At 43.0% G+C, this 25400-nt stretch overlaps 1 protein-coding gene across 1 annotated transcript in view; it reads left to right on the top strand.

Moving 5' to 3' along the window:
- The window catches only part of LOC109912723 (staphylococcal nuclease domain-containing protein 1), a 472985-nt gene that overhangs the window by 363694 nt on the left and 83891 nt on the right, over positions 1 to 25400 (top strand). The window contains exons 5-6 of the mRNA XM_048609985.1: positions 858 to 981; positions 21482 to 21551. Coding sequence (XP_048465942.1) covers positions 858 to 981; positions 21482 to 21551 — 194 coding nt within the window. The remainder of the gene's footprint in view (positions 1 to 857; positions 982 to 21481; positions 21552 to 25400) is intronic.

Genomic DNA, 25400 nt, shown 5'->3' with positions numbered 1-25400 from the left:
AGCTATCGCCACTTGCAGTAGGGGTCATTAATGGCTAACTAGAGGAGAGATGAAGAATAATGTGTTTATCGTGAGGTATAATGATCTGGATTGCTATCTTTGAAAAGGGAAATGGATAATTATTTAAAGGTGAAACGCTTTGCAGGGTTATTGGAAAAGAACAGAGGAACTAAGTAATTACTTCTTCAAAATCTGGCTCAGAAACCTGTATTGTATCATTCTTTGATTTTTGGAATGAGAGTTTCAGGATACTTGAGCTGATTTGGAGTATGTGGAACACCATTGTGTCTCCATTCCACAGTGCTCAGTGGCTTTACTGACTGAGCCATTAGGACAGACAGGCATTCCGTCAATCAAGCTTGTTCTACCATTTCCCTGACATTTTACCCTTTTTGAAACAGCAGCTTTCAAATAGATTATTTCTTCCCTTCCCCAACTAATTATGGTTTCTGCTGCTTTGCAGTTGGATGCTTTTATTTGGAAGTTAAACTGAGAACACCGTCAGTCAAAATTGTGCAAAATTATCTGCATTGTGGATGCAGTTGCCCTCTTGCTGATTTTGATTTCAGTATAAATAAATGGGCAATTTTTTTTTCTTTCGAAACAAAGAAGAGGAAATGCAATTTTCTAAGATAAATATTGTTATGTGAATCTTGTTCACATGATGTTGGGAACAGGGTTGTTCCTTTGAACTTTCTCAAGGTGATTCACATTTTACTCATTCAGTATTCCTCACTGTTACTTCATCCTTCTGTGGAACTCCATTTGGAATGCTGTAAAACTGTAGCGAGGTGTTAATTAAGGTGCCAGTGTGAAAATCTAAACCTAATTATCCTTTGTCCTGTTCTTGCTTGCAGGCACTCAGCTGGAAAAATTAATGGAGAGTATGAGGAGTGAGATAGCGGCTCATCCACCTATGGAAGGCTCCTACACACCCCGCCGCGGAGACTATTGTATCGCAAAGTTCATCGACGGAGAATGGTAAAGAACACATTGCATCAAGGTCACTTCTTTGTTCTTGTGAAAAAAGAGCAAGGCAGATAATTTCTTCCGCCAGGCTGTAATTTCCTGAAAGCAAGATAGAATAGATTTATCATCAATCCCTTCAACAGTAGTTATAGAAAAGTTATTTAATTGAGTTCTCTTGTGCCCTGTCTGGTAGGTTACAGCTACCCCTATATTGCAACCTATCAATCTAGAACACGTGAGCTAACTGCACTGTTTCCTGCAATTGCCTTTTTAATGTACTACAAGACTTCCTTAGACCCAAAGGCTTTGTCAGAACCTGCATGTGTACAGACTTATTGTGATACTTTAACCAGCATCTGTGCCTAGTGTGACGGTGCAGTGACCCTAATACAGATGAGTAATAATAAATCCAATTAATTATAGCCACCTTTAACATTGTAATATGCCCCAAGGCAAATCAAAAGGAGTGGTATAAAATAAAATTTGGTACCAATCTATATAAGAATATCTAAGGATGGGTGATGTAGGTTTTGAAGAGCAAGTTTAACGCAAAGAGGTAAACAAGACTAGGAAAAACAGCAGCGAATTGGTATCCAGTAAGCTTCCATCAACAGCAATGAGATGACTACATAGTTTTTTCAATATTAATTGAGAGAAAAATTTTAGACCAGGACGGCACAGCTAATTGCTGAGCCAGCCAAAAGCATGGCTGTCAAAGATGGAGAATTTGCTCGTACTAGGTTGTTGCCACCTAAAATTCAAAGTTTGCTTTAAGTGGTACATTTACTTACTCCAGGAAAGCCTAATTGTTGTGTTTTATTGTATCTGTCTTTTTAATGTATAAAATTGTAGTTTTATTGCCTCAGCTACATATAACGTGTCACAGGAGTCACCAACCCACGTCCATAATGTGACTTGTACAAACACCATCAATAGATGGTACAAAGACTGCTCATATGGAAAGACAGTGACATGATCATTAATAAGTGGCAGAAAGCAGCAGCTCATGTCTTTTTATGAAAAGAACAAATGCACAAAATGGAGAAACAGAGACTGGCTCCCCTGATCCTGCTGCTGCCCTACCCTGGTCTACTCTCAAAATTTGACCCTGCTCCCACTCAGACTGTGCCTGATTCCTTGCCTTTCCATCTTCCTCGTCAATAACGCTGGCACTGATGCTGACAATAGTGCAAGTAGAGCATAGTCTCATAATCGAGCATTTGCAGATGATTAGTGAGGCCTGGTCTGTCCCAGTCTGCTGACATAGCGCCCATACCCAAACATGCACAGTGGCATTTACATCGTGGATAATTACTCCACATTTCATTTATATATTCATGCATGGAATGTGGATGTTGCTGTATGTATTACCCATCACAAATTGCTCTTGAGAACATGGTAGTGAGTCATTACCTTGAATCACTGCAACCTATGTAGTGTAGCTACACCAGGATGTTGTTACAAAGGGAATTCCAGGATTTTGATCCAGCAACACTGAAGGAACTGCAATATGATTCCAGTCAGGACAGTATGTGGTGTTGAAGGGAACTTGTAGGTAGTGATGTTCCCAACATCTGCTCCATAGTCCTCCCACGTCATAGAATTGTAGAATCCCTACAATGTGGAAGCAGGCCATGCTGACATCGAGTCCGCACCAACCTTCTGAAGAGCTGCCCATCCAGACCCACCCCCCTATCCCATCCCTGTAACCCTGCATTTCCCACGGCATTTCCCTTGATGCTATGGGCAATTTAACATGGTCAGTTCACCAAAGCTGTATATCTTTTGACTGTGGGATGAAACCAGAGCACTCAGTGGAAACCCACACAGACATGGGGAGAAAATGCAAATTCCACACATGGTGATAGAGATTGCAGTATTAGAAGGTGCTTCAAAGGAGCCATGGTGAATTGCTGCAATGTATCATGTCACTGCTACTATTGTGCACCTGTGGTGGGGAGAAGTAAATGTTTAAGATGAGAAATGGGATGCTAGTCAGTGGGCTGCTTTATTCCAGATGGCATCAAGCTTCTGTAATATTGTCGGAGCTGCACCCATCCGGGCAAACGAGTATTCCATCACACTCTTGACTTGTACTTGTAGACAGGCATTGAGAAGAGAGGCGGTGAGTGGCTGCTGAATTCTCTGCCTGTAATATATACCCACAGTATTTATTTTGCTGGTCCAGTTATTGGTCAATGCTAATTTCAGGACATTAATAATGGGTCATTCAGTGATCGTAGTGCCATTCAATATCAAGGGGAAATGGTTGCATTCCCTCATTTTGAAGATGGTCATTACCTGACATTTGTCATGAATGATACTTGTCACCCCTTAGCCGAATATTATCTAGGTTTTGCTTCAGTATGTGAGGAGTCACAAATGGTGATGAACATTTTTGCAGTCATTATTAAATATTCCCACTTCTGACCTTCTTTATTATAGAAGGAAGGTTATCAATGAAGCAGTTGAAGACAGTAGCAGCCAGTACATGACCCTGAGCAATGTCTACAGTGGTGGGCTTAAACAAACTTATGTTCTGTTTTACTAGGGTTTCTTGATTTGCGACTGTCTTGATATCAAAAGCAGTATCACCTCATCTCTGGGGTTCAGTTATTTTATCCATGTTTGGACGAAGGCTGTCATAAATTCAGGAACTGAGCATCGGTGAGCTGGTGATTGCTGATGAAGTGCCACATCACAGCACTGTCAACAATCCCTTCTATCAGTTTGCTGATGATCAAGACTACATTAATGGGGAAGTAATTGGCCAGGTTGTGTTTGTTTCACACTTTTTTTGACAGGGCATACATGTGCAATTTTCCATGTTGTCAGGGAAGTGCTCATGTACTGAAATAGCTTGGCTGGGGCATGGTTAGTTCTGGAGCACAGATTCTTGAAAATATGCTTACAAAGCAGCCAAGCTTTATTATGTTCTCCTTCCCTGTCTCTTCTCCACCTATTCCTGACATCTTTAATTGGATTGTGAAGTTTCTATCTCACTGTGTTGTGATACTAGTGACTGGGTGACAATTCTCTATGAAGGGGTCATTTCCACCTTTCAGGGCATTATTACTGCAGTGTCCATTTCTACCCTTCTACAGGTAGTTCTCCTATAACACGATAATTGCATTTTTGTGTGACTTCACGCTACAGAAAACCGTGTTACAGGGAGATTGCTGTAAAAAAAACACTATACCTGTACAGCGTTACCACTATTCATCAATTGTGTCACAGCCAATTCATGTTAACAAAACACATGTTATAGCAGAGCTAACTGTATTTTAATGGACGAACAATATATTGAGACCTCCTTGGATTGCCCTCTTCACAGATGAATTTACCAAATGATAATACAGATCTATAAAACTGGTCCTATTCTGCCTTCTCCCAGGATCACCCCAGTAACCAAGAGATGCTGTTAAACATGACAGTCTTCCCTTTATTATACTTTTAGAAATAATGACTCAGTCCCAAAAATATGTTCCCCATTGTAGGCTGACAGCATTCTTTTCAATTGAAACTGTTGTTTTTGTACAAGTTCTGTGTAAAACTGTAGCGAGAATATTATTAAGGTGAGATGTTGTACAAGCATCCCAATCCCTATCACAAGCCTGCATTATAAATCAATAGTAAAATGTTGTGGATGCTGGAAGTCTGAAATAGAACAGAAAATTCTTGAAATGCTTAGCAGGAGAGGTGGGATCATTGGAAACAGAAACAAGGTTAACATTTTGGGTTGATTACCTTTTTTAAGAATTGGAAAAAATTAACAATGTAATAGGTTTTAAGCAAGTGAAAGTAGAGAAGATGGTAAATGAGCAAAAGGAACGGTCTTTCATACTATGACAGTTGAGGGGAGTTACTTGTCTGCCAGATGGGGTGGTGGTCTGAACCTTATTGGCTACAAATACAGTAGTGGTGGAAATGCATCTGGGTTGACCACAAGCTGTAAAGTGGAGCTGGATTGATTTTTCAGTTGGCACAGTCGCAATAGACCGTAGAGCTCCTTTTGAGATGTAACCTTCCTATGTTTCTTGGGTATGATGGATAATTTTTTTGGATTCGTTTTTTGCTGACCGACCAACACAATGCCCAAAGTTGATTGATGCTATAATGAGTGTTGACTTTGGCTTAATGATAGGGGTCCCAGCTCTGTGTCAGAAGATTCTTGGTACAATCCTCACTCAAACTTTGAGCATGTGTCTAGGTCAGCACTTGAATTCTAGGATTGTTGCACTGTTGGAAGTCCTACATTACGGATGAGCTATTACGTTAAGATGCCATCTAACTTTTGAGGTGATGTGACATAATCCATGGTACCTATTAATGAAATGGAAGAGAGTTCTACCCTTGCCCAAGCCACCATTTATCCCTCAGAAAAAGATTATCTGGTCATGTATCTTGTTGTTTGTGGAATCCTCTTCTGCATAACCTGGGGGTTGTAAAAGCAAAAATAGCAGATGCCAGAAATCTGAAACAAGCACCGAGAACGCTGGGGAAAACTCAGCAGGTCTGGCAGCACATGTGAAAAAAGGAACGGTCAACATTTTGAGTTTAGTATGACTTCTTCACGACTGCTAGTTAAATTTCCCTACACTGCAACAGCAACTACATTTCCAAAGCAGCAATATGTTGGTCTGGAGATGGATAGGTGCTGTAGACAAAGGGTGATTTCACATGTTAATATCTGTTAAATATAAAGCTGTTGGTGTCATGTCATCTCTGATTAATTGTTTGGGGAAGTATTAATTTCTTGCCATTATTAGTCGATCATATTGCTTGGAATAGACCAATGGATTCCTTGAATCATTCCATTCAACTGGAAGCATCCTGGAGGACTGTTTATATGTTTGGAAGCTATGTTTACATGAACAAACATTGGATCTCTGCTGTAAAGAGCAGGGCTTCATCCCTTTATTGCATTTTAAATTTTCAGGGAGAAGTGCAGAGCACCTGCAGGATCTGTCGTTTCAAGACCACAAAATGCACTTTAGGAGTGTGTATGGCTAGCAATGAAAATAATTTGTTACATCAGTCATGACATGACATCAAGATTAAGTGGCATTCTCTTATTCTTGTACTATCAGATCAAAGAACAATAAAAAAAAGACAGTGCATGAACAGGCCCTTCAGCCCACCAAGACTGTGCCAACACATAATGTCTTTCTAAACTAAAAACCTTTTGCCTTTATGCAGTCTTTATTCCCAGCCTATTCATGTATCTGCCAAGATGCCTCTTAAATGTTACTATTATATCTGCTTTCACCACCACCTCTTAAAGTGCATTCCAAGCATTTACCATGCTAGTTTTAAAAAAAACTAGCCTCTCGCATCTCCTTTAAATTTCCCCCCCTTTTACCTTAAACATATGTCCCATTGTAATTGACATTTGTACCTTGGGGGCAAAATCTCTGAACATCTATTCTATCCATGCCTCTCAATGTTGTAAACTTTATGTCAGGTTGTCCTGCTCAGGTGAAAACAAACAAAGTTGTTCAATTTCGTTTGATAGCTCATACCCTCCAAATTAAGCAACATTCTGGTAAACTGTTCCCGTATCCTCTCCAAAGCCTCCATATCCTTCTGGTAGTGTGGCGACCAGAATTGTACAAAATATTCCAAACTTGGCCAAAGTAAAGTTCTATACAGCTAGAACATGACTTGCCGACTTTAATACTGTATCCCCCAAACAGTGAAGGCAGGCATGCAATATGACTTCTTGACCATTTTATGCACTTATGTTGCCATTTTCAGTGAACTAAGGACCTGTACACCTAGATCTCTGTTTGTAAATGCTTCTAAAGGTTCTGCCATTTACCGTATACTTCCCTCGTGCATTAGATCTTCCAAACTGCCTTCTATCTAACGGTTGCCCAGATTAAACTCCATCCCTCACTTCTCCACCCAAGTCACCAACCTATCTGAAATAACTCCACAGAGGCCATATCTCGTCACCATATCACTCTTTATTTACACATATATATTACTTGACACTACTCTGGCTTCCTCAGAGCCAGCTCTTAGAGTGACTAGAACCTCTGACACTCCTGTTTATATCTGTCAGCCAGGGTTTCCTAATTGGACCAAGTTAACAGTCCCAATCAGGGAACTCATATTCTATGATGTTTGCCTGGCTGACCTCGTTATAATGACGACACTCTCTGTATTCTGCTGTATCCTTTCACAATCCTCCTCACTATCCGCAGCTCCCCCATCTATGTGTTGTCCACAAACTTACTAATCAGGCCACTTACATTCTCCTCCAAGTAACAGGCATCATAACATTGATGTCCATGGAACACCACTGGGTACAAATCTCCAGTCAGAAAAAGACCTTTCTACTGCTGCTCTGTGTCTTCCATTGCAAAGCCACTTCTATATCCATTTAGCTACTATAGATCCCATGTGACTTCACTTTCGTATTAGACTGACTGCCATGGGACTTGCTGAAGTCCATGTAGACAACATCTACTGCCCTAGTCTCATCTGTCATCTTTGTCACTTTCTCAAAAAACTCCAAATCAAGTTTGAGACTCGACCTTCCCCACAAAAAGCTACGCTGCCTATCACTAATAAATCCATATTTTTCCAAATACGAGTAAATCCTATCCCTAAGAATTTTCTCCAGCAATTTCCTCACCTGTCTCTCTCATAATCTAGGACAGATCCCATCAATTCTTGGGGACTTCTCTACCTTAATATTTTTTAAAACATCCAATACCACCACCTCTTTTATATTGACATATCCTTAAATATCAACATAGTCCTCCCAAGACTCACCATCTACCAAGTCCTTCTCCTTTTTGAATACTGATACAAAGTATTCCTTAAGGACTTCACCCACTTCCTCTGGTTCCACACACAAATTCCCTGCTTTGTCCTTGAGTGGGCCTACCCTTTCCCGAGCCAACCTTTTGCTCCTTACATATGTATGAAATGCCTTAAGATTTTCCTTGATCTGTTTGCCAAAGATATTCCATGGCCCTTTTAGCCATCCTAATCCCTTGTTTGAATTCTTTCCAGCTATCTTCATAATCTCCAAGGGCACTATCTGCCTTAAGTTTCTTCATTTTTAAGTATGATTCCTTTTCCTTTTTGACTAAGCTCTCAACTTCTCTTGTCATCCAATGTTCCCAAATCTTGCCATTCTTATCCTGACTTTGACAAGAACATGCTGGTCGTGAACTCTTACTGGCCTTTAAGAGATTACCATATACCAGATGTGGATTTACCTTCAAATAGCCTCCCCCAGTCTACATTTCCCAGTTCCTGCCTAATGTTGACGTAGTTAGCCATCCCTCAATTCACTACTTTCACCTGAGGATGACACTTACCCTTATCCAAAAGTGATTTAAAACTTACAGAATTATAGAATCCCTACAGCCCATTTAGCCCATTGAGTCCACACCGAATGTCCGAAGATCATCCGAGCCCCAACCCTTTCCCCAAAACCCTGCATTTCCCATCGCTAATGCATCAAACCTGCACAACTTTGGACTTTGGGAAGAAACTGGAGCACCGAGAGCGGACCTACACAGACAGTCACATGAAAGTAGAATTGCACCCTGGTCCCTGGCACTGTAAGGCAACAGTGCTAACCACTGAGCCATCATGCCACCCTGTCTTTTATGATCACTGTTCCTGAAATGCTCTCCCAATGAAACTTTGATCACCTGGCCGGGCTCATTTCCCAAATACCAGGTCGAGTATGGCCCTTTCCTTTACACATTGTTTCAAAAAATCTAAGGGATCCCCAGTCAATATAGGGGAAGTTAAAATCATCCACCATAACAACCCTGTTGCTGCTCAGACTGACCTCAGGCCAGGCTCTGCTCCTCAAGTATTTATCCTGCTGTTGTTATTCACACCCAGGTTTGCTGTCCTTCGCTCTGCTGCTGCTGCTGCTGTTACTACTTGGAATGATCTTGAAGATTTTTGAAGACATAGCACATGTGATCTGAATATTTTAAGAAAATTGGTCTAGATTTTCCGCTGGCCTACATTATTCCAGCATAGATCAGAGGTGCACATGAGGACCCCGCAGAATCCTTATCATCCCATATTCTGAAGGAATTGCCCAGGAAATTTAATTTTCTGCAGGGGAATTCCTCTAGACCTGGAACCCTCAAAAGATTATATTTATTTGCTGAAACTAAGGAAATAGTTAATTCAGGAAAAGTTACACTACTCAATATGTAGTCTAACTCCTGAATAAGTAACGATTCAACTAACCCCATATTTACCGTCCACACCCCCAACTACACTGCAGGAGCCTCAATTCCTGATTTCTCAATATTTGAAAATTTAAATAATTTTCCTTGTTTTTAAGTTTCTTTACAGTCTCATCTTCCCAAATTCTGCAACTTTTTTTAACCTAAAACATTTTCTTGCCTCTACATTTCCCTGATTGATGGCCCCCAGTTGTATGGACCCAATGCTCTCACTTACTTTATCTATTCCGCTCTGTCTTTCCATATCTGTCCTCCTTAAAATCCAACTCTTCGACCATGTTTTTAGTTGCATTCCTAACAAAACACTTCATTTTGTTTACAATTCATTTATATCTGATTATGCCTCTGTAGAGCATCTTTGGTAGCTGTCCACACAAAAGTTACTATGGAACTTCTCCCACCCACGTTTTCACAAGAAACATGGTCAAAAAAGACCTTTTTTGACAACTTTGGTTGATCCATTCAGAAAGACTTTGCATTAGATCATACAGAAGTATCTTAAATAATTTTAATGTTTATCTCCGCATGGATACCTCTGGGCAGATGAAATTTTATACAGAGATATGCAAGAGATTATCTATTTGACAATGGTTAAAAGGATATATCAGCAACGTATATTAGAACCTTTTTAAAAGTAAAGGATCAGAGACTTGCATGTTCAAACAGATAAACTTTTGTTACCCTGGATGGACATGTCGTCTGAGGAATGGGAGGGGGAGTCGAAATGGTTCGCGACTGGGAGGTGCAGTTGTTTGTTGCGAACCGAGCGTAGGTGTTCTGCAAAGCGGTCCCCGAGTCTCCGCTTGGTTTCCCCGGTGTAGAGGAAGCCACACCGGGTACAGCGGATGCAGTATACCACATTGGCAGATGTGCAGGTGAACATCTGCTCGATGTGGAAAGTCTTCCTGGGGCCTGGGATGGGGGTGAGGGAGGAGGTATGGGGGCAGGTGTAGCACTTCCTGCGGTTGCAGGGAAAAGTGCCGGGTGTTTTGGAGCTGGAGGGGAGTGTGGAGCGGACAAGGGAGTCACGGAGAGAGTTGTCCCTCCGGAAAGCAGATAAGGGTGGGGAGGGAAAGATGTCTTTGGTGGTGGGGTCGGATTGCAGATGGCGGAAGTGTCGGAGGATGATGCGTTGGATCCGGAGGTTGGTGGGGTGGTACGTGAGGACGAGGGGGATTCTTTTTTGGTTTTTATTGCGTGGACGGGGTGTGAGGGATGAGTTGCGGGAGATGTGGGAGACACGGTTGAGGGCGTTCTCGACCACCGAGGAGGGGAAGTTACGGTCCTTGAAAAACGAGGACAACTGAGATGTACGGGAGTGGAATGCCTCATCCTGGGAGCAGATGCGGCGGAGGCGAAGGAATTGGGAATAGGGGATAGCATTTTTGCAGGAAGGTGGGTGGGAGGAGGAGTATTCTAGGTAGCTGTGGGAGTCGGTGGGCTTGAAATGAATATCGGTTTCTAGGTGGTTGCCCGATATGGAGACAGAGAGGTCCAGGAAGGGGAGAGAGGTGTTAGAGATGGTCCAGGTAAACTTAAGGTTGGGGTGGAAGGTGTTAGTGAAGTGTATGAACTGTTCGAGCTCCTCGTGGGAGCACGAGGCGGCGCCGATACAGTCATCAATGTAACGGAGGAAGAGGTGGGGTTTAGGGCCGGTGTAGGTACGGAAGAGGGATTGTTCCACGTAACCTACAAAGAGGCAGGCGTAGCTTGGGCCCATGCGGGTACCCATGGCTACCCCCTTTGTCTGTAGGAAGTGGGAGGAATTGAAAGAGAAGTTGTTGAGTGTGAGGACGAGTTCGGCTAAGCGGATGAGGGTATCAGTGGAGGGGGACTGGTCGGGCCTGCGGGACAAGAAGAAGCGGAGGGCCTTAAGGCCATCTGCATGGGGAATGCAGGTGTAGAGGGACTGGACGTCCATGGTGAAGATGAGGTGTTGGGGACCGGGGAATTGGAAGTTCTGGAGGAGGTGGAGGGCGTGGGTGGTGTCACGGACATAGGTAGGGAGTTCCTGGACCAAGGGGGAGAAAATGGAGTCTAGATAGGTGGAGATCAGTTTGGTGGGGCAGGAGCAGGCGGAGACAATGGGTCGACCAGGGCATTCAGGTTTGTGGATTTTGGGAAGGAGATAGAAGCGGGCAGTGCGAGGTTGGGGAACGATGAGGTTGGAGGCCGTGGGTGGGAGGTCACCTGAGGTGATGAGGTTGTGGATGGTTTGCGAGATGATGGTTTGGTGCTCAGGGGTGGGGTCATGATCAAGGGGGCGGTAGGAGGAGGTGTCGGAGAGTTGGCGTCCGGCCTCGGCGATGTAGAGGTCAGTGCGCCATACTACAACTGCGCCTCCCTTGTCCGCGGGTTTTATGGTGAAGTTGGGATTGGAGCGGAGGGCTGCACGTTCTGCGGGGGAGAGGTTGGAGTGGGTGAGAGGGGTGGAGAGGTTGAGGCGATTGATGTCTCGACGGCAGTTGGAGATGAAGAGGTCAAGGGAGGGTAGGAGGCCTTGGGGTGGTGTCCAGGAGGAGGGGGTGTGTTGGAAGCGGGAGAAGGGGTCAGTAGAGGGAGGGTTAGGTTCACGGTTAGAGAAGTAAGCGCACCTCATCCCTCACACCCCGTCCACGCAATAAAAACCAAAAAAGAATCCCCCTCGTCCTCACGTACCACCCCACCAACCTCCGGATCCAACGCATCATCCTCCGACACTTCCGCCATCTGCAATCCGACCCCACCACCAAAGATATCTTTCCCTCCCCACCCTTATCTGCTTTCCGGAGGGACAACTCTCTCCGTGACTCCCTTGTCCGCTCCACACTCCCCTCCAGCTCCAAAACACCCGGCACTTTTCCCTGCAACCGCAGGAAGTGCTACACCTGCCCCCATACCTCCTCCCTCACCCCCATCCCAGGCCCCAAGAAGACTTTCCACATCAAGCAGATGTTCACCTGCACATCTGCCAATGTGGTATACTGCATCCGCTGTACCCGGTGTGGCTTCCTCTACATCGGGGAAACCAAGCGGAGACTCGGGGACCGCTTTGCAGAACACCTACGCTCGGTTCGCAACAAACAACTGCACCTCCCAGTCGCGAACCATTTCGACTCCCCCTCCCATTCCTCAGACGACATGTCCATCCTGGGCCTCCTACAGTGCCACAACGATGCCACCCGAAGGTTGCAGGAACAGCAACTCATATTCCGCTTGGGAACCCTGCAGCCCAATGGTATCAATGTGGATTTCACAAGTTTCAAAATCTCCCCTCCCCCCACCGCATCCCAAAACCAGTCCAGCTCGTCCCTGCCTCCCTAACCTGTTCTTCCTCCCACCTATCCCCTCCTCCCACCTCAAGCCGCACCTCCATCTCCTACCGACCAACCTCATCCCGCCCCCTTGACCTGTCCGTCCTCCCTGGACTGACCTATCCCCTTCCTAACTCCCTACCTACACTCACCTTTCCTGGCTCCATCCCCGCCTCTTCGACCTGTTTGTTTCCTCTCCACCTATCCTCTCCTCTATCCCTCTTCTATCCGCCTCCCACTCTCTCCCTATTTATTTCAAAACCCCCTTCCCCTCCCCCTTTTCTGATGAAGGGTCTAGGCCCGAAACATCAGCCTCTCTGCTCCTATGATGCTGCTTGGCCTGCTGTGTTCATCCAGCCCTGCACCTTGTTGTCTCGGATTCTCCAGCATCTGCAGTTCCTTCTATCTCTGATTCAAACTTTTGTTACAGTTGCGGCAACAAAAACTGGCGTCCATTTACAATGTGTAGTGCTGTAATGGAATTGGATGTTAGAATGGTATATATTAGGACTACATTTGAGTGAATGAATGTATAACAAGCCTCCTCATCTGTGAGGTAATAACTTTTTCCACAGAACCAGCATAAGCACAGTAGGCAAATGGCCTCTTCCTTTGCAGAAAGAAATTGTACTTGTTCCATTCCACAGCTTGACTTTGTGTGTAGAATAGCATGTTGAGATAAATGTGCTTTTTTGATGAGTAGCTATATCAGGTATATTTTTCTGGTCCCATGGCTTGACAAAGATGGAAACACATTATTGTGTTAAAGCGAATGAGTTGAAGATTTGCTTTCATTAGGTCATTGATTATGTTAGATTGATCCTGGAACCTAAACAATTTAGACTGGCAGTAGAATTGAACTTCATTTCTTCTAAAAAAAAATTTGTGGTGAGACATGGGAGAATGAACACAATAACTAGCACTCGAGAACATGGATTAGGAAAACAAACGGGGCTAAAGGCCAACATATACTTAAAGATAGGTGATTGTCACTAGACTATTAATCCAGAAACTCAGCTAATGTTCTGGAGACCGGGGTTCGAATCCTGCTGTGACAGTCAATAAAAAAAATCTGGAATTAAGGATCTCCTGATCACCATGAAACCATTGTCGATTGTTAGAAAAACCCATCTGGTTCATTAATGTCCTTCAAAGAACAAAATCTGACATCCTCACCGAGTCTGGTCTACATGTGACTCCAGACCCACAGCAATGTGGTTGACTGTCAGTTGCCCTCTGAAATGGCCTAGCAAGCTATCCAGTTGTACCAATCGCTACAAAGTCTCAAAAAAAAATGAAACTGGACAGATCACCTGGCATCGACCTAGGCACCGGAAAAGAACAACAGCAGAAACAGCCCTGTCAACCCTGCAAAATCCTCCTCACTAACATCTGGGGGCTAGTGCCAAAATTGGGAGAGCTGTCTCACAGACTAGTTAAGCAACAGCCTGACATCATCTTATTCACGGAATCATACAAACAATATCCCAGACACCACCATCACCATCCCTGGACATATCCTGTCTCATTAGCAGGACAGACCCAGCAGAGGTGGCGGCACAGTGGGATACAGTTGGGAGGGAGTTGCTCTGAGAATCCTCAACATTGATTCCGGACCTTATGAAGTCTCATGGCTTCAGGTTAGCCATGGGCAAGGAAACCTCCTGCTGAATACTGTCCTCCCTCAGCTGACAAATCCATATTGAACAACACTTGGAGGAAGCACTGAGGATGTCAAGGGCACAACATATACTCTGGGTGGGGGATTTCAATGTCGACCACCAAGAGTGGCTTGGCAGCAGTGCTACTGATTGAGTTGGTTGGGTCCCAAAGGACATAGCTGCTGGACTACATCTGCGGCAGGTCATGAGGGAACCAACAAGAGAGAAAAAACATACTTGACCTCATCTTTACTAATCTGCCAGCTGCAGTTGCATCTGTCCATGATATTATTGGTAAGAGTGACCACCAGTCCTTGTGGTGATAAAATCCTGCCTTCGCATTGAGAATAACCTCCATCGTGTTGTGTGGCACTATCAACATGCTGAATGGGACAGACTTCACACAGATCCAGCAACTCAAGGCTGGGCCTCCATGAGGCACTGTGGGCCATCAACAGCAGCAGAATTGTTCTCCACAATCTGTAACCTCATGGCCCAGCATATCCCCCACTTAAACTGCAGTTCTGCAACATCCAGTCATGAATGCTAGTGGACAATTAAACAATTCACTGGAGGAGGAAGCTCCACAAATATGCCTATTCTCAATGATGGAAGAGCCCAGCACATCAGTGCAAAAGTTGAGGCTGAAGCTTTTGCAGCAATCTTCAAGAAGTGCCGAGTGGATGATCCATCTCTGCCTCCTCGGTGGTCCTCAGCACTGCAGATACCAGTTTTCAGCCAACTCAATTCGCTCTGTGTGATATCAAGAAACAGTTGGAGACACTAGTTATTGCAAAGTCTACAGGCCCTGACAACATTCCAGCAATAGTACTGAAGACCTGTACTCCGGAACCTGTCACTCCACTAGCTAAGCTGTTCCAGTACAATTACAACACTGGTACCTACCCGACAATGTGGAAAATTGCCCAAGTATGTCCTGTACCTGAAAAAAAGGACATATCCAACCTGGCCACTTACCGCCCCATCAGTAAAATGATGGAAAGTGTCAACAACAGTGTTATCAAGCAGCCCCTGCCGATGCCCAGTTTGGGTTCTGCCAGGGCCACTCAGCTCTTGACCTCATTACAGCTTTGGTTCAAACATGGACAAAAGAGCTGAATTCCAGAGGTGAGGTGAGAGTGATAGCCCTTGACATCAAGGCTGCATTTGACCGAGTGTGTCATCAACAAGCCCTAGCAAAACTGGAATCAGTGGGTATTGGGGGAGGACACTGCGGTGGTTGAAGTCATACCTGACAGGAAGATGGTCATGGTTGTTGGTGGTCAATCATCTCAGCTCCAGGACATCTCTGCAGGAGTTCCTCAGGGTAGTGTTCTCAGCCCAACCATCCTCAGCTGCTTCATCAATGACCTTCCCTCCAAAATAAGGTCAGACATGGGGATGTTTGCCAATGATTGCACAATGTTCAGCACCATTCGCGACTCCTCAGATACTGAAGCAGTCCATGTTCAAACGCAACAAGATCTGGACAATATCCAGGCTTGGGCTGACAAGTAGCAAGTCACATTTCTGCCTCACAAATGCCAGGCTATGACAGTCACGAATAAGAGACAATCTAACCACCGCCCCTTGGCATTCAGTGGTGTAACCGTTACTGAATCCCCCACTACCAACATCCTGGGGGTTATCATTGCCCAGAAACTCAACTGGACTCACCACATAAACACACTGTCTACAAGAGCAGGACAGAAGCTGGGAATACTGCAGCGAGTAACTCGCCTCCTGACTCCTCGAAGTCTGTTCACCATCTGCAAGGCACAAGTCAGGAGTGTGATGGAATACTCCCCACTTACCTGGATGAGTGCAGCCCAAACAGCCCTCAAGAAGCTTGACATAATCCAAGACAAAGCAGCTCACTTGATTAGCACTACATTCTCAAGCATCCACTCCCTCCAACACCGACGCTCAGTAGCAGCAACGTGTACTATCTACAAGATACACTACAGAAATTCACTAAAGATCCTCAGACAGCACCTTTCAAACCCACGACCACTTCCATCTACAAGGACAAGGGCAGCAGATATATGGGAACACCACCATCTTCAAGTTCCCCTCCAAGCCATTCAGCATTCTGACTGGGAAATATATTGCCATTCCTTCACAGTTGTTCGGTCAAAATCCTGGAATTCCCTCCCTAATGTGTGGGTCAACCCACAGCAGGTGGATTGCAGTGGTTCAAGAAGGCAGCTCACCACCTACATCTCAAGGGCAACTAAGGATGGGCAATAAATGCTGGCCAGCCAGCGATGCCCACATCTCAGAAATGAATAAAAAAAATTTTTGAAGTAGAAACCGAGGTAGTGAATGCACTGGTAGTAATCCTCTAAGAATTTGGTGATTCTGGAGAAGACCCAGAGAACTGGAAAACTGACAATGTAAAATCTTTTTCAAAAAGGGAGAGAAACACCAGAAATAGATGAGATAGCAAGAACTGCAGATACTGGAGTCTGAGATAACACAGTGTGGAGCTGGAGGAGCACAGCAGGCCAGCAGCATCAGAGGAACAGGAAAGCTAACATTTCGGATTAGGACCCTTCTTCAGACTGAAACGTCAGCTTTCCTTTTCTGCTGGTGCTGCCTGGCCTGCTGTGTTCCTCCAGCTCCACACTTAAGTATAAATAGGTTTTTTTTAAAATTCATTTTGTGGGATGTGGGCATTGCTGGCTGGCCAGTATTTATTGGCCATCCCTAGTTGCCCTTGAGAAGACAGTGGTGAGCTGCCTTCTTGAACGGCTGCAGCCCACCTGCTGTGGGTTGACCCACAATGCCATTAGGCAAGGAATTCCAGGATTTTTGACCCAGGAACAGTGATGTATTTCCAAAACAGGATGATGAGTGGCCGGTAGGGGAACTTGAAGGTGGTGGTGTTCCCATTTAACTGCCTACTTTCTCCTCTTACATCTTATGGTCTTAAGAACTGGAGATCAAGAGTTAAAATCTTGAATGGTTAAAAACAAGTTTCTATCAATAACCACACCAGGAAAGAAGAATTTCCCATTCGCAAAAAGAGGGCTTAATAAAAGGCTTATTTGCAAAACAACTGTTTGAATTTAGTTGGGAATGACCATCAATACAGACAGATAATGGGACTTTATGATTGCTATTCTTTTGGAACAGTGAGCACGTTTTCTGTGGATTGCATTGGTTATAAAATGCGATCTTTGTCCCGAAGCTTTTCTTCCAATGTCCGAGCTTTCTCCTGAAAGTTTTTGCTATATTTATTCATCTTCCTCAGGAGATTAATTAGAAAAGTTAACTGAATGATCAAGTGTATGCTGTTTCTCATTCATACTTTACCACCTGCAGGGCTGACACTTTTGACTATATGCGTTAGTTTTGCCTGGTGCCCAAAATATCTTTGCATATGCCATTGTAGCTCAGATCTTACACCAACTAGCTGAGAGACTTCAATTCAGCACCAGTATGGAAGACATGAACAGATAAGGTTGAGGCAAAGTTTGGTCAACACAATTATTGATTTTCCACAGAATGATGCAGCACAGGGGAAGGTCACTGTGCCTGTATCAGTTGTTTGAAATAGCTATTGATTTAGCCCCCCTTCAAGTATTTAGCCAACTTCTTTTTGAAAATTACAGTAGAATCTACTTCCACTAGATTCTCAGACCATGCATTCCAGATCACACAACTTCATTCCATCGGACAAAAAAAATTGTTAATGCTTCAGTTATTTTGCTACTTTACAGTCCACTGTCCAATAGTTTTACATCCTTCTACCACGATTTAGTTGTTTACCTTTTAGATAAATAACTGATCACTTCCTAATTTACAATGTAATTAATTGTACTCACTACAATTTGGTGTCCTGTGCTGGGTGCTGGACCAACACACAATTTTCTTAATATAACTGAAATATGTTCATTTATACAGCTTCTTTGAATATTGGAATGCCTAAGATCTTTCTAGACAGTTAAGTAATTTTGAAGTGGTCACTGCTGTGATGTAGGAAATGGTGCAGCCAATTTGCACTCAGCAAGCTTGCATATGATAATGACCAGATAATCCTTTTTTTTGATGTTGGTTGAGAGGTAAATGAGCAGAAAACTCCTCTTCTTGAAAGTAGTGCCATAGAATCTTTTATTCCAGCTAAACTGGGCAGATAGGAAATGAGTTAATGTTTCATCTGAAAAACAGCACCTCTGATAAGCTGCTTGTGCTTCCTTTAGTTCTGAAACCAACGTTATTTACTAGTGTTGCAGTGTTTATACCTTCCCTGAAGAAGCTACATATAGAATTCAACAGCTTTGAATCTGTTCCTATGACTTTGTGTTGCATTCCCAGAAGGTAACCACATTTCTGCAATGAAGGAATTACAGACTTGTCTGGCTTGCTCAAATCAAGTTAATGGCGAAGTAACAAGTTATTTTGGTGAGATGGATAAGAGGAACCTAATTCAGGATATTATCTCTGAACTCTGGAATAATGACGAAAGGAATATTGGTGTGGGTTCCTAGAATCTCTAGTGTGAAAGCAGGGCATTGGGCCCATCGAAAAATCACTGACCCTCCGAACAGCATCCCCCCCACCACTACCCTATCATCCTGCATTTCCCATGGCTCATCCACCTAACCTGCACATCTTTGGGCGGTGGGAGGAAACCAGAGCACCCAGAGGAAACCCATGCAGGGCATGTGCAAACTCCACACAGGCAATCACCCAAGGCCAGAATCCTACCCGGAACCCTGGAGCTGTGAAGCAGCAGTGTTAACCACTGAACCACTGTGCCGTGATCAGGGTCTGACTTTGAAAAGCATTCAACTTGGGCTGTTGCCCATGTACTTGCAGTTGACATGCAGGAACTGGGCAGGGCAACGAGAGGCAGCTGAAAATGAATAACTCTGATACCAGATACAGGCTTTGCACAACTGTTGTGATGGGCACGCTGTCACAGTGTGAAGGTTTCAAGTGTTAGGAGCTTTGAAACCTTTCAAACTAACTAGGCCAAATGCTTAATAATTTTCAGCTCTTTTCCACTATGGCTGCAGGTGTATGGGTTAGTCAACCAACAGTGCACACAAAAGGGTTAGACCGCAAACAAGACTGAACTCCGGAGGTTGTTGGAGTTCAAATATTTTGCTCTGCTTTACTTTCCTCCCTTAAGTGTGTACTTTTCTGAAATGATTATCAAATGTTGGATGATAACCTTCTGTGCAGAAATGATATTTGCTTTAGATCAATTATTGACTGACAGCAATTGTTAGAATCATCTTTCAACCACAGTCAGATCTCAAAAACAACACTCGCTTTTAACAAATGTTGACTTACACAACTTCTCTGTGATGCTGGATTACTCAAGAGGACTGACATAATCCTGTAACATATTGCCTCTGAGGATCAGTGCATCTAGAAGTTATTAGATGTGCCAAGCTCTCACCCTTCCCTTAGGATCTGTAGAGATCAAATCCACTTTTCCTACACCAAACCTGTATTCTGGCCATTTTCTTTTCTGAATATATTGATTGATTTTTCTTCTATTCTACTGGTTGGATTACTTAGATAATACGGTCTGTCAATTAAACGATAGATAGTACAAATGGTGTACATAGTGTACATCATCTGCACTATCTTTTGATCTCTCCACCTATAAATTAAACAATAGACATAGCTATTTATTCATAGTTCACACAGAATTAGCACGATCCCCTCAGAGCAATTCACACCCTCTTCTCCCCTCCACCAGAAACTACACACCTGCTATTGATTACTGCACACACACCCTTGATTACTTGAAAGCATGCCGAGTGCAGAATGAACTTTCTATAATTTTCCCCTATGTCGTAGTTGAAGGCAAATTAAAGCAAATGGCTCCTTTATCAAGGTCCTTAAGGGCTATTGAAGCTGTCAAACCATCGGACCAGTTCCACCAAGCACCCAAATCAAAAAGGAAAATTGCAATTTTTTTTGCAGTTTTGTATTAAGCAAGTGAAACTGGGGCATTTGGGGGTTTACAACAGAGAGCAGTTCTTTGATTTGAAACTACAAGCATTAAATTCTGTCCATAGTTATTAGCATACAGAAAAAGGCCAATCAATCCAACATGTCCATTACAACTTTGTGAAAGTTTGTGTAATTATAAGACTACTGTATTTGCCAGTAAAACAAAAACTTCATGTTTTTACTGCCACTAAACTTGATTATTCCAATGCACTCTTCAATCCATATTCTATCTTGAACCTTCTGTAAACTTAAGCTCATCCATAACCCTTCTGTTCAGATCCTATATGGCACCTAGTTGAATTCACCCATCACGCCTTTTGTCAGTGGAGTACGTTGGCTTGCAGTCCAGCAATGCTAAGGTTTTAAAATTCTCATTTTTGTTTTCGGATGTCTCCCTAGCATTGCTCCTCCATATCTCTGTTGTCTTCCCTGATCAGCAAACACATTATTGTGGCAAAGAAAAGTTCATGGCATAGGACGTTAGCATGGCTAGAAGACTGGCGAGCTAACAGGAGGCAAAGAATAGGCATAAATTGGTCTTTTTCAGGTTCGCATGATGTAATGAGTGGTGTGCCACAGGGATTACTGCTAGGACCTCAACTGCTTGTAAATTTTAATGACTTGATTGAATGCACAAAAGATATGATAGGCAAGTTTGCTGATGACACAAAGGTAGGTTGCTAAGTAAGTTGTGAAGAGAACCTAAGGAGGCTACAAAAAGATATAAATTGGTTAAGTGAATGGGTAATGATTGGCAAATTGAATATAATGTGGAAAAATATGAAATTGTTCATTTTGGCCGGAAGAGAAAAACAGGAGCATTATTATAAAAATAGCATAAATGGAGAGACCTTGCAGAATTCTGAGATACGAAGGGGTCCAGGTATCCTAGTGCATGAAACGCAAGGCTAGTATACAGTCCAGCAAGTAATTAGAAAAGCTAGTAGAATGTTATAATTTATTGTGAGGGGAATTTAATGCAAAATTAGGGAAGTATTGCTTCAGTTATACCAGAGGACCTCAGCTCCTGACCTCATTACAGCCTTGGCTCAATCATGGACAAAGAGCTGAATTCCAGACTGAAATGAGAGTGACAGGAAAGGGAAGGGCAGCTGTGAATAGATTAACCGGCTTCATTTCTTGTCAGGTTAATGCAAAGGAGGAGCTGCCACATAAAATCAGTGTATCAAAGTCAGACAACATGATTTTAAGAGCAGACACTGTCATATATCTTTTACTTGTATAACTTGTTTGGCAGCGGGGCTGGATCTCGGCTGCAGGTCTTACTGTGAACTGGTCCCATAATAACTTCTTGTCTCATGAATCTCATGTTCTGTTTTCAAAATAGGTACAGAGCTCGAGTGGAAAAGGTTGAATCACCTGCCAAAGTCCATGTCTTCTATATTGATTACGGCAATGTAAGTACTTGAAGTCCACTAAACCCTTTGGAGCATCCTCCTAGTGACAATGACTTTTATTCATTTACCCTGACACAGCCTTTCATAATCTAACTGATGTCTGTCACCGGTAAGAATGTAAGATAGTCAGCATAAGGAAGAAAACCTTTTAAGAATATTAGCTGCATTGCAAAAGAGAGAGGCTTGTAAAACTGAAGTAGTCATCTTCCCAATGCTGTAGCAGCATTGCTTTTCCTTTTCACGATAAAAGATGTTTGCAACTAACATGCCTTGTGTTTGATACTCAGTACATCTGCCACAGATCATGGTTGTGTAAATGTTCTCATTTTTGAATTTCAAATAAAAATGCATCCCTTTTCGCAGTGATTCTCCTTCTAAAAATACGTGGTATTCTTCTTGGTTGACTGTAGCCTCAATTTAAACAAACACATGGAGGTATTAAATCCCAAACCACCGCTCCCCCATATACCCACACACACACGCACTTACGCCAGTATACTACTTTCGTAGACATTATCAACGCAGAAAGCTGATATTTCCATCCTTCTGATGAATTAGGCAGCACCTGATACCAGATAAAAGGAGTTAATTTTATCTATCTGCAGCATGTGGAATATCTTCCTGTGATGAATCACTTCCCCCAAATGATTTGAGCAGACTCAGCAATTATTTTTACTTCCTCTTGTATTCTTTTTACTGTTTTGTAAAAGGACATGGGCCTGTCCTGTCTGTTTTTGAGCAAACAATCTTGTTTTGAGAAAACCAACAATCAATTTCTAAATACATTTGGACATCAAATTCTTCAGTTAATGGAAACCCACTTTCACAGCTTCTGAACTTTTTTCCTCTCATAATGTGGAAGCATTAGTTATCAAGGTTTACCAATTAAATTGGATCAGTAGTAAGGTAAGCAGTAAAACTCAGGCCAGGATCCAAGCTCTTTCCTTCACTTTGAAGAAAATACACAAGTTTGATTTCCAGTTTTTAAGTAAAGTGGAATCAGAGTTTGGAGGATAATGGTTGCAAGGCAAGTAGAGATGCGGTGACATTTCACAAAATTTGGCATTAACACACTAGCAAAATTAAGGGCAGTGGAAAGGTGATCAGCTAAATATCATCATAATCTAAGGACCCAACTTCAGGAGCTTCAGGGGATGCTCTTGTCATCCTGCAGAAGGACCTGTATAACATAAGGTTTACACTGACAAACAGCCAGTAATATTCATGACACACAGCTATCAAGTAATGACCATCTCAAGCAAGAGAAATTTCCCTTTAGCTATAGGGAACATTGGCATCACCAAGTACATATATTGTGGAGCTCGTGGATCACCATTGACCATAAGCTTAATGGACCAACCATATCAACATTTTGGTTGTGAGAATATGCCAAGCCAAATGGGTTTTCTCATGACTTGGACGTACAAATTGCATTCCTCCTTCACCTTTTGAACCAGTATCCTAAAATTCCTTCCTTAATATAATTACTGGAGCTCCATCAGTACAAAATATTAATGTGAAAATAATGCAAATTTAATGTGATGATAATGCAAATTGAATGTGAAAAGCTACCTTTACCTCAAGAATCGTAATGAATGTGGTCCCACCAGCATTACCTGTATAATAAAGAATTTCTCTACTGTCCCTGTCTACGTTGCAGGGGATCTTTGCAAAGGAAGTGGTGATGTTACAGTAATGTCACTGGACGAGCAATCCAGACCTCCAGCCCAGCGTTCTGGGAACATGGCAGATAGTGGAATTTGAATTCAGACAAATCTAGAATTAAGAGCTGGCCTAACAGCCACTATCAATTGTCATAAAAACCCACTGGTTTACTAATATTTTTTAGGGAAGGAAATCTGCTGTCCTTATCTGGTCTGGCCTTCATGTCACTTGAGACCCACTGCAATGTAGCTGACTCTTAACTGCCCTCTGGGCAATTAGGGATGGGTAATAAATGCTGGCCTAGCCAGAGTTGCCTACATGGCAAGACTGAATATAAAGAAAAATTTGGTTCTCATTCCTAATCACTATGTATTAACAACCACTGGAACACACACAAGGCTGGGATCAGGCCAGGCTCTGACAGACACATACTGTCTTAGCTCACAAGAAAAATCAGTATTTGAGTATTGTAACACAGGCAGTTCTTGTTAACAGAATTAATCTATTTCTTTCAGACAAAGAAAGGGACAATTTTTTGAAATTTCTACAACTCTGACTCAAGTGGAATTGACAAGAAGTCAGCTTAAGTGAATAAACGCGGCAAATAAACATTCTGGTAGATCTGTTCAGATATTGAAGGTTGCCAATACAGTACCCAACTATTCTGAAACTATCAAAAGCTGCAGATGGCTTATGATCTGCTCACATGTTGCTGTCCTTTCAGTTATCAATCCTGTCGGTGTTAGTTGTAAATAAGGTGGAAGCATTCTTGTTTCTGTCAACTGCACCTGGGATAGGAAAGCACTGATCATAATTATTGTCAAATTTGCAGTCTCATGAGCCAAAGCTCATGATGTCATACTAGTTGTATCACTCTGTTATCTGGCCACTAATTTATAAGCATTATAATTAATATATAAATTTGTGATCTAGCATCGATCCAATGGACAGAGGATCTAATGACATATTTGTGTGGTTTATCATTCTATGTTCTGTTCACCTACAGATATTTCACCCTAAGAATAATAGCACATCAGCATCAAAAGCAGTTTCTTTCAGACCCATGAATATCAAATCAGTCAGACCTGTACATTAAAGAAATACACAGAATAAAGTTTTATGAACTGAAAAGCTAGGACCCAATGACTGCATACAGTACATTCATTATAATTTTACCACTCATAATAAATGTGCTGACGTTGTTAAGGAATTTGAATAGAGTTGAAGGAGTTGTATTTTTTATTTATCTTGGTACAATTTGGGCTAAAACTAGATCTGAAAAATGCAGCAGTGTTCAGTTCCTGGTGATACAGTAAATGAGACTGAGCTCCACAACTGAAGATTGCTGAGAAAACAACAATTTTAGAGTCACAACAGATCAGGCAGCAGATCAGGTAGAGACAGCAAGCTAACATTTCAAGTCTAAATGACTCTTCTTCAGAGTTGAAGTGAAGTGGAGAGGGCGCAGCATTTATGCTATAGTTGGTGGTGTTGGGGTGGAGAGTGCTGGGTAGAAAAGATGTTGATAGTTCAGATTAAGTGACTGGAATGTGACAATGGCAGAACAATGGTGTGTCTAACTGCCAGACAAGAAAGAAGTCAGTCCCACTGGGGTGGAGAGGGGAGAGAGGACACGATGACAAAGAATGTAACAAGTAAAGCTAAAAGAAAGGGAAGGATTGGGAGTGGTTCACAATTTGAAGGTGTTGAACTCAATATTAAGTCCAGAAGGCTGCAAAATGCCTAGCCTGAAGATGTGTTGTTCCTTCACTTCGTGCAGTGATTCACTGGAGGAGTGCAGCATGCCAAGGACAGACCAGAGGGCATGCAAGCAGGTTGCTGTGTTAAAATGACTGGTTATGGGAAGGTCGGGGTCATGCTTGCACACAGACCAAAGGTGTTCTGCAAAGCGGGCGCCCAGTCTGAGTTTGGTTTTTCCAATGTAGAGTAGGCCACATTGGGTGCAGCGAGTACAATATGCAAGATTGCAGAAGTACAGGTGAAATGTTTCTTGCCAAGAAAGACTGTTTAGGCCCTTGGACGGTGAGCAGGGAGGAGATGAAGGGGCAGGTGTTGCACTTTCTGCGGTTACATGGGAAGTTGCCATGGGAAGGGGGTGTGGTGTTTGTGGCCAATGAATGGACGAGGGTGTCCCGGAGGGAACAATCCCTGGGAAATGCAGAT

The sequence above is a fragment of the Rhincodon typus genome, chromosome 22 (genome assembly GCF_021869965.1).
Source record: "Rhincodon typus isolate 14 chromosome 22, sRhiTyp1.1, whole genome shotgun sequence".
NCBI classification, from domain to species: Eukaryota; Metazoa; Chordata; class Chondrichthyes; order Orectolobiformes; family Rhincodontidae; genus Rhincodon; species Rhincodon typus.
Note: the sequence above shows the minus strand (reverse complement) of the source record. Positions and strands in the feature narration are given on the sequence as shown.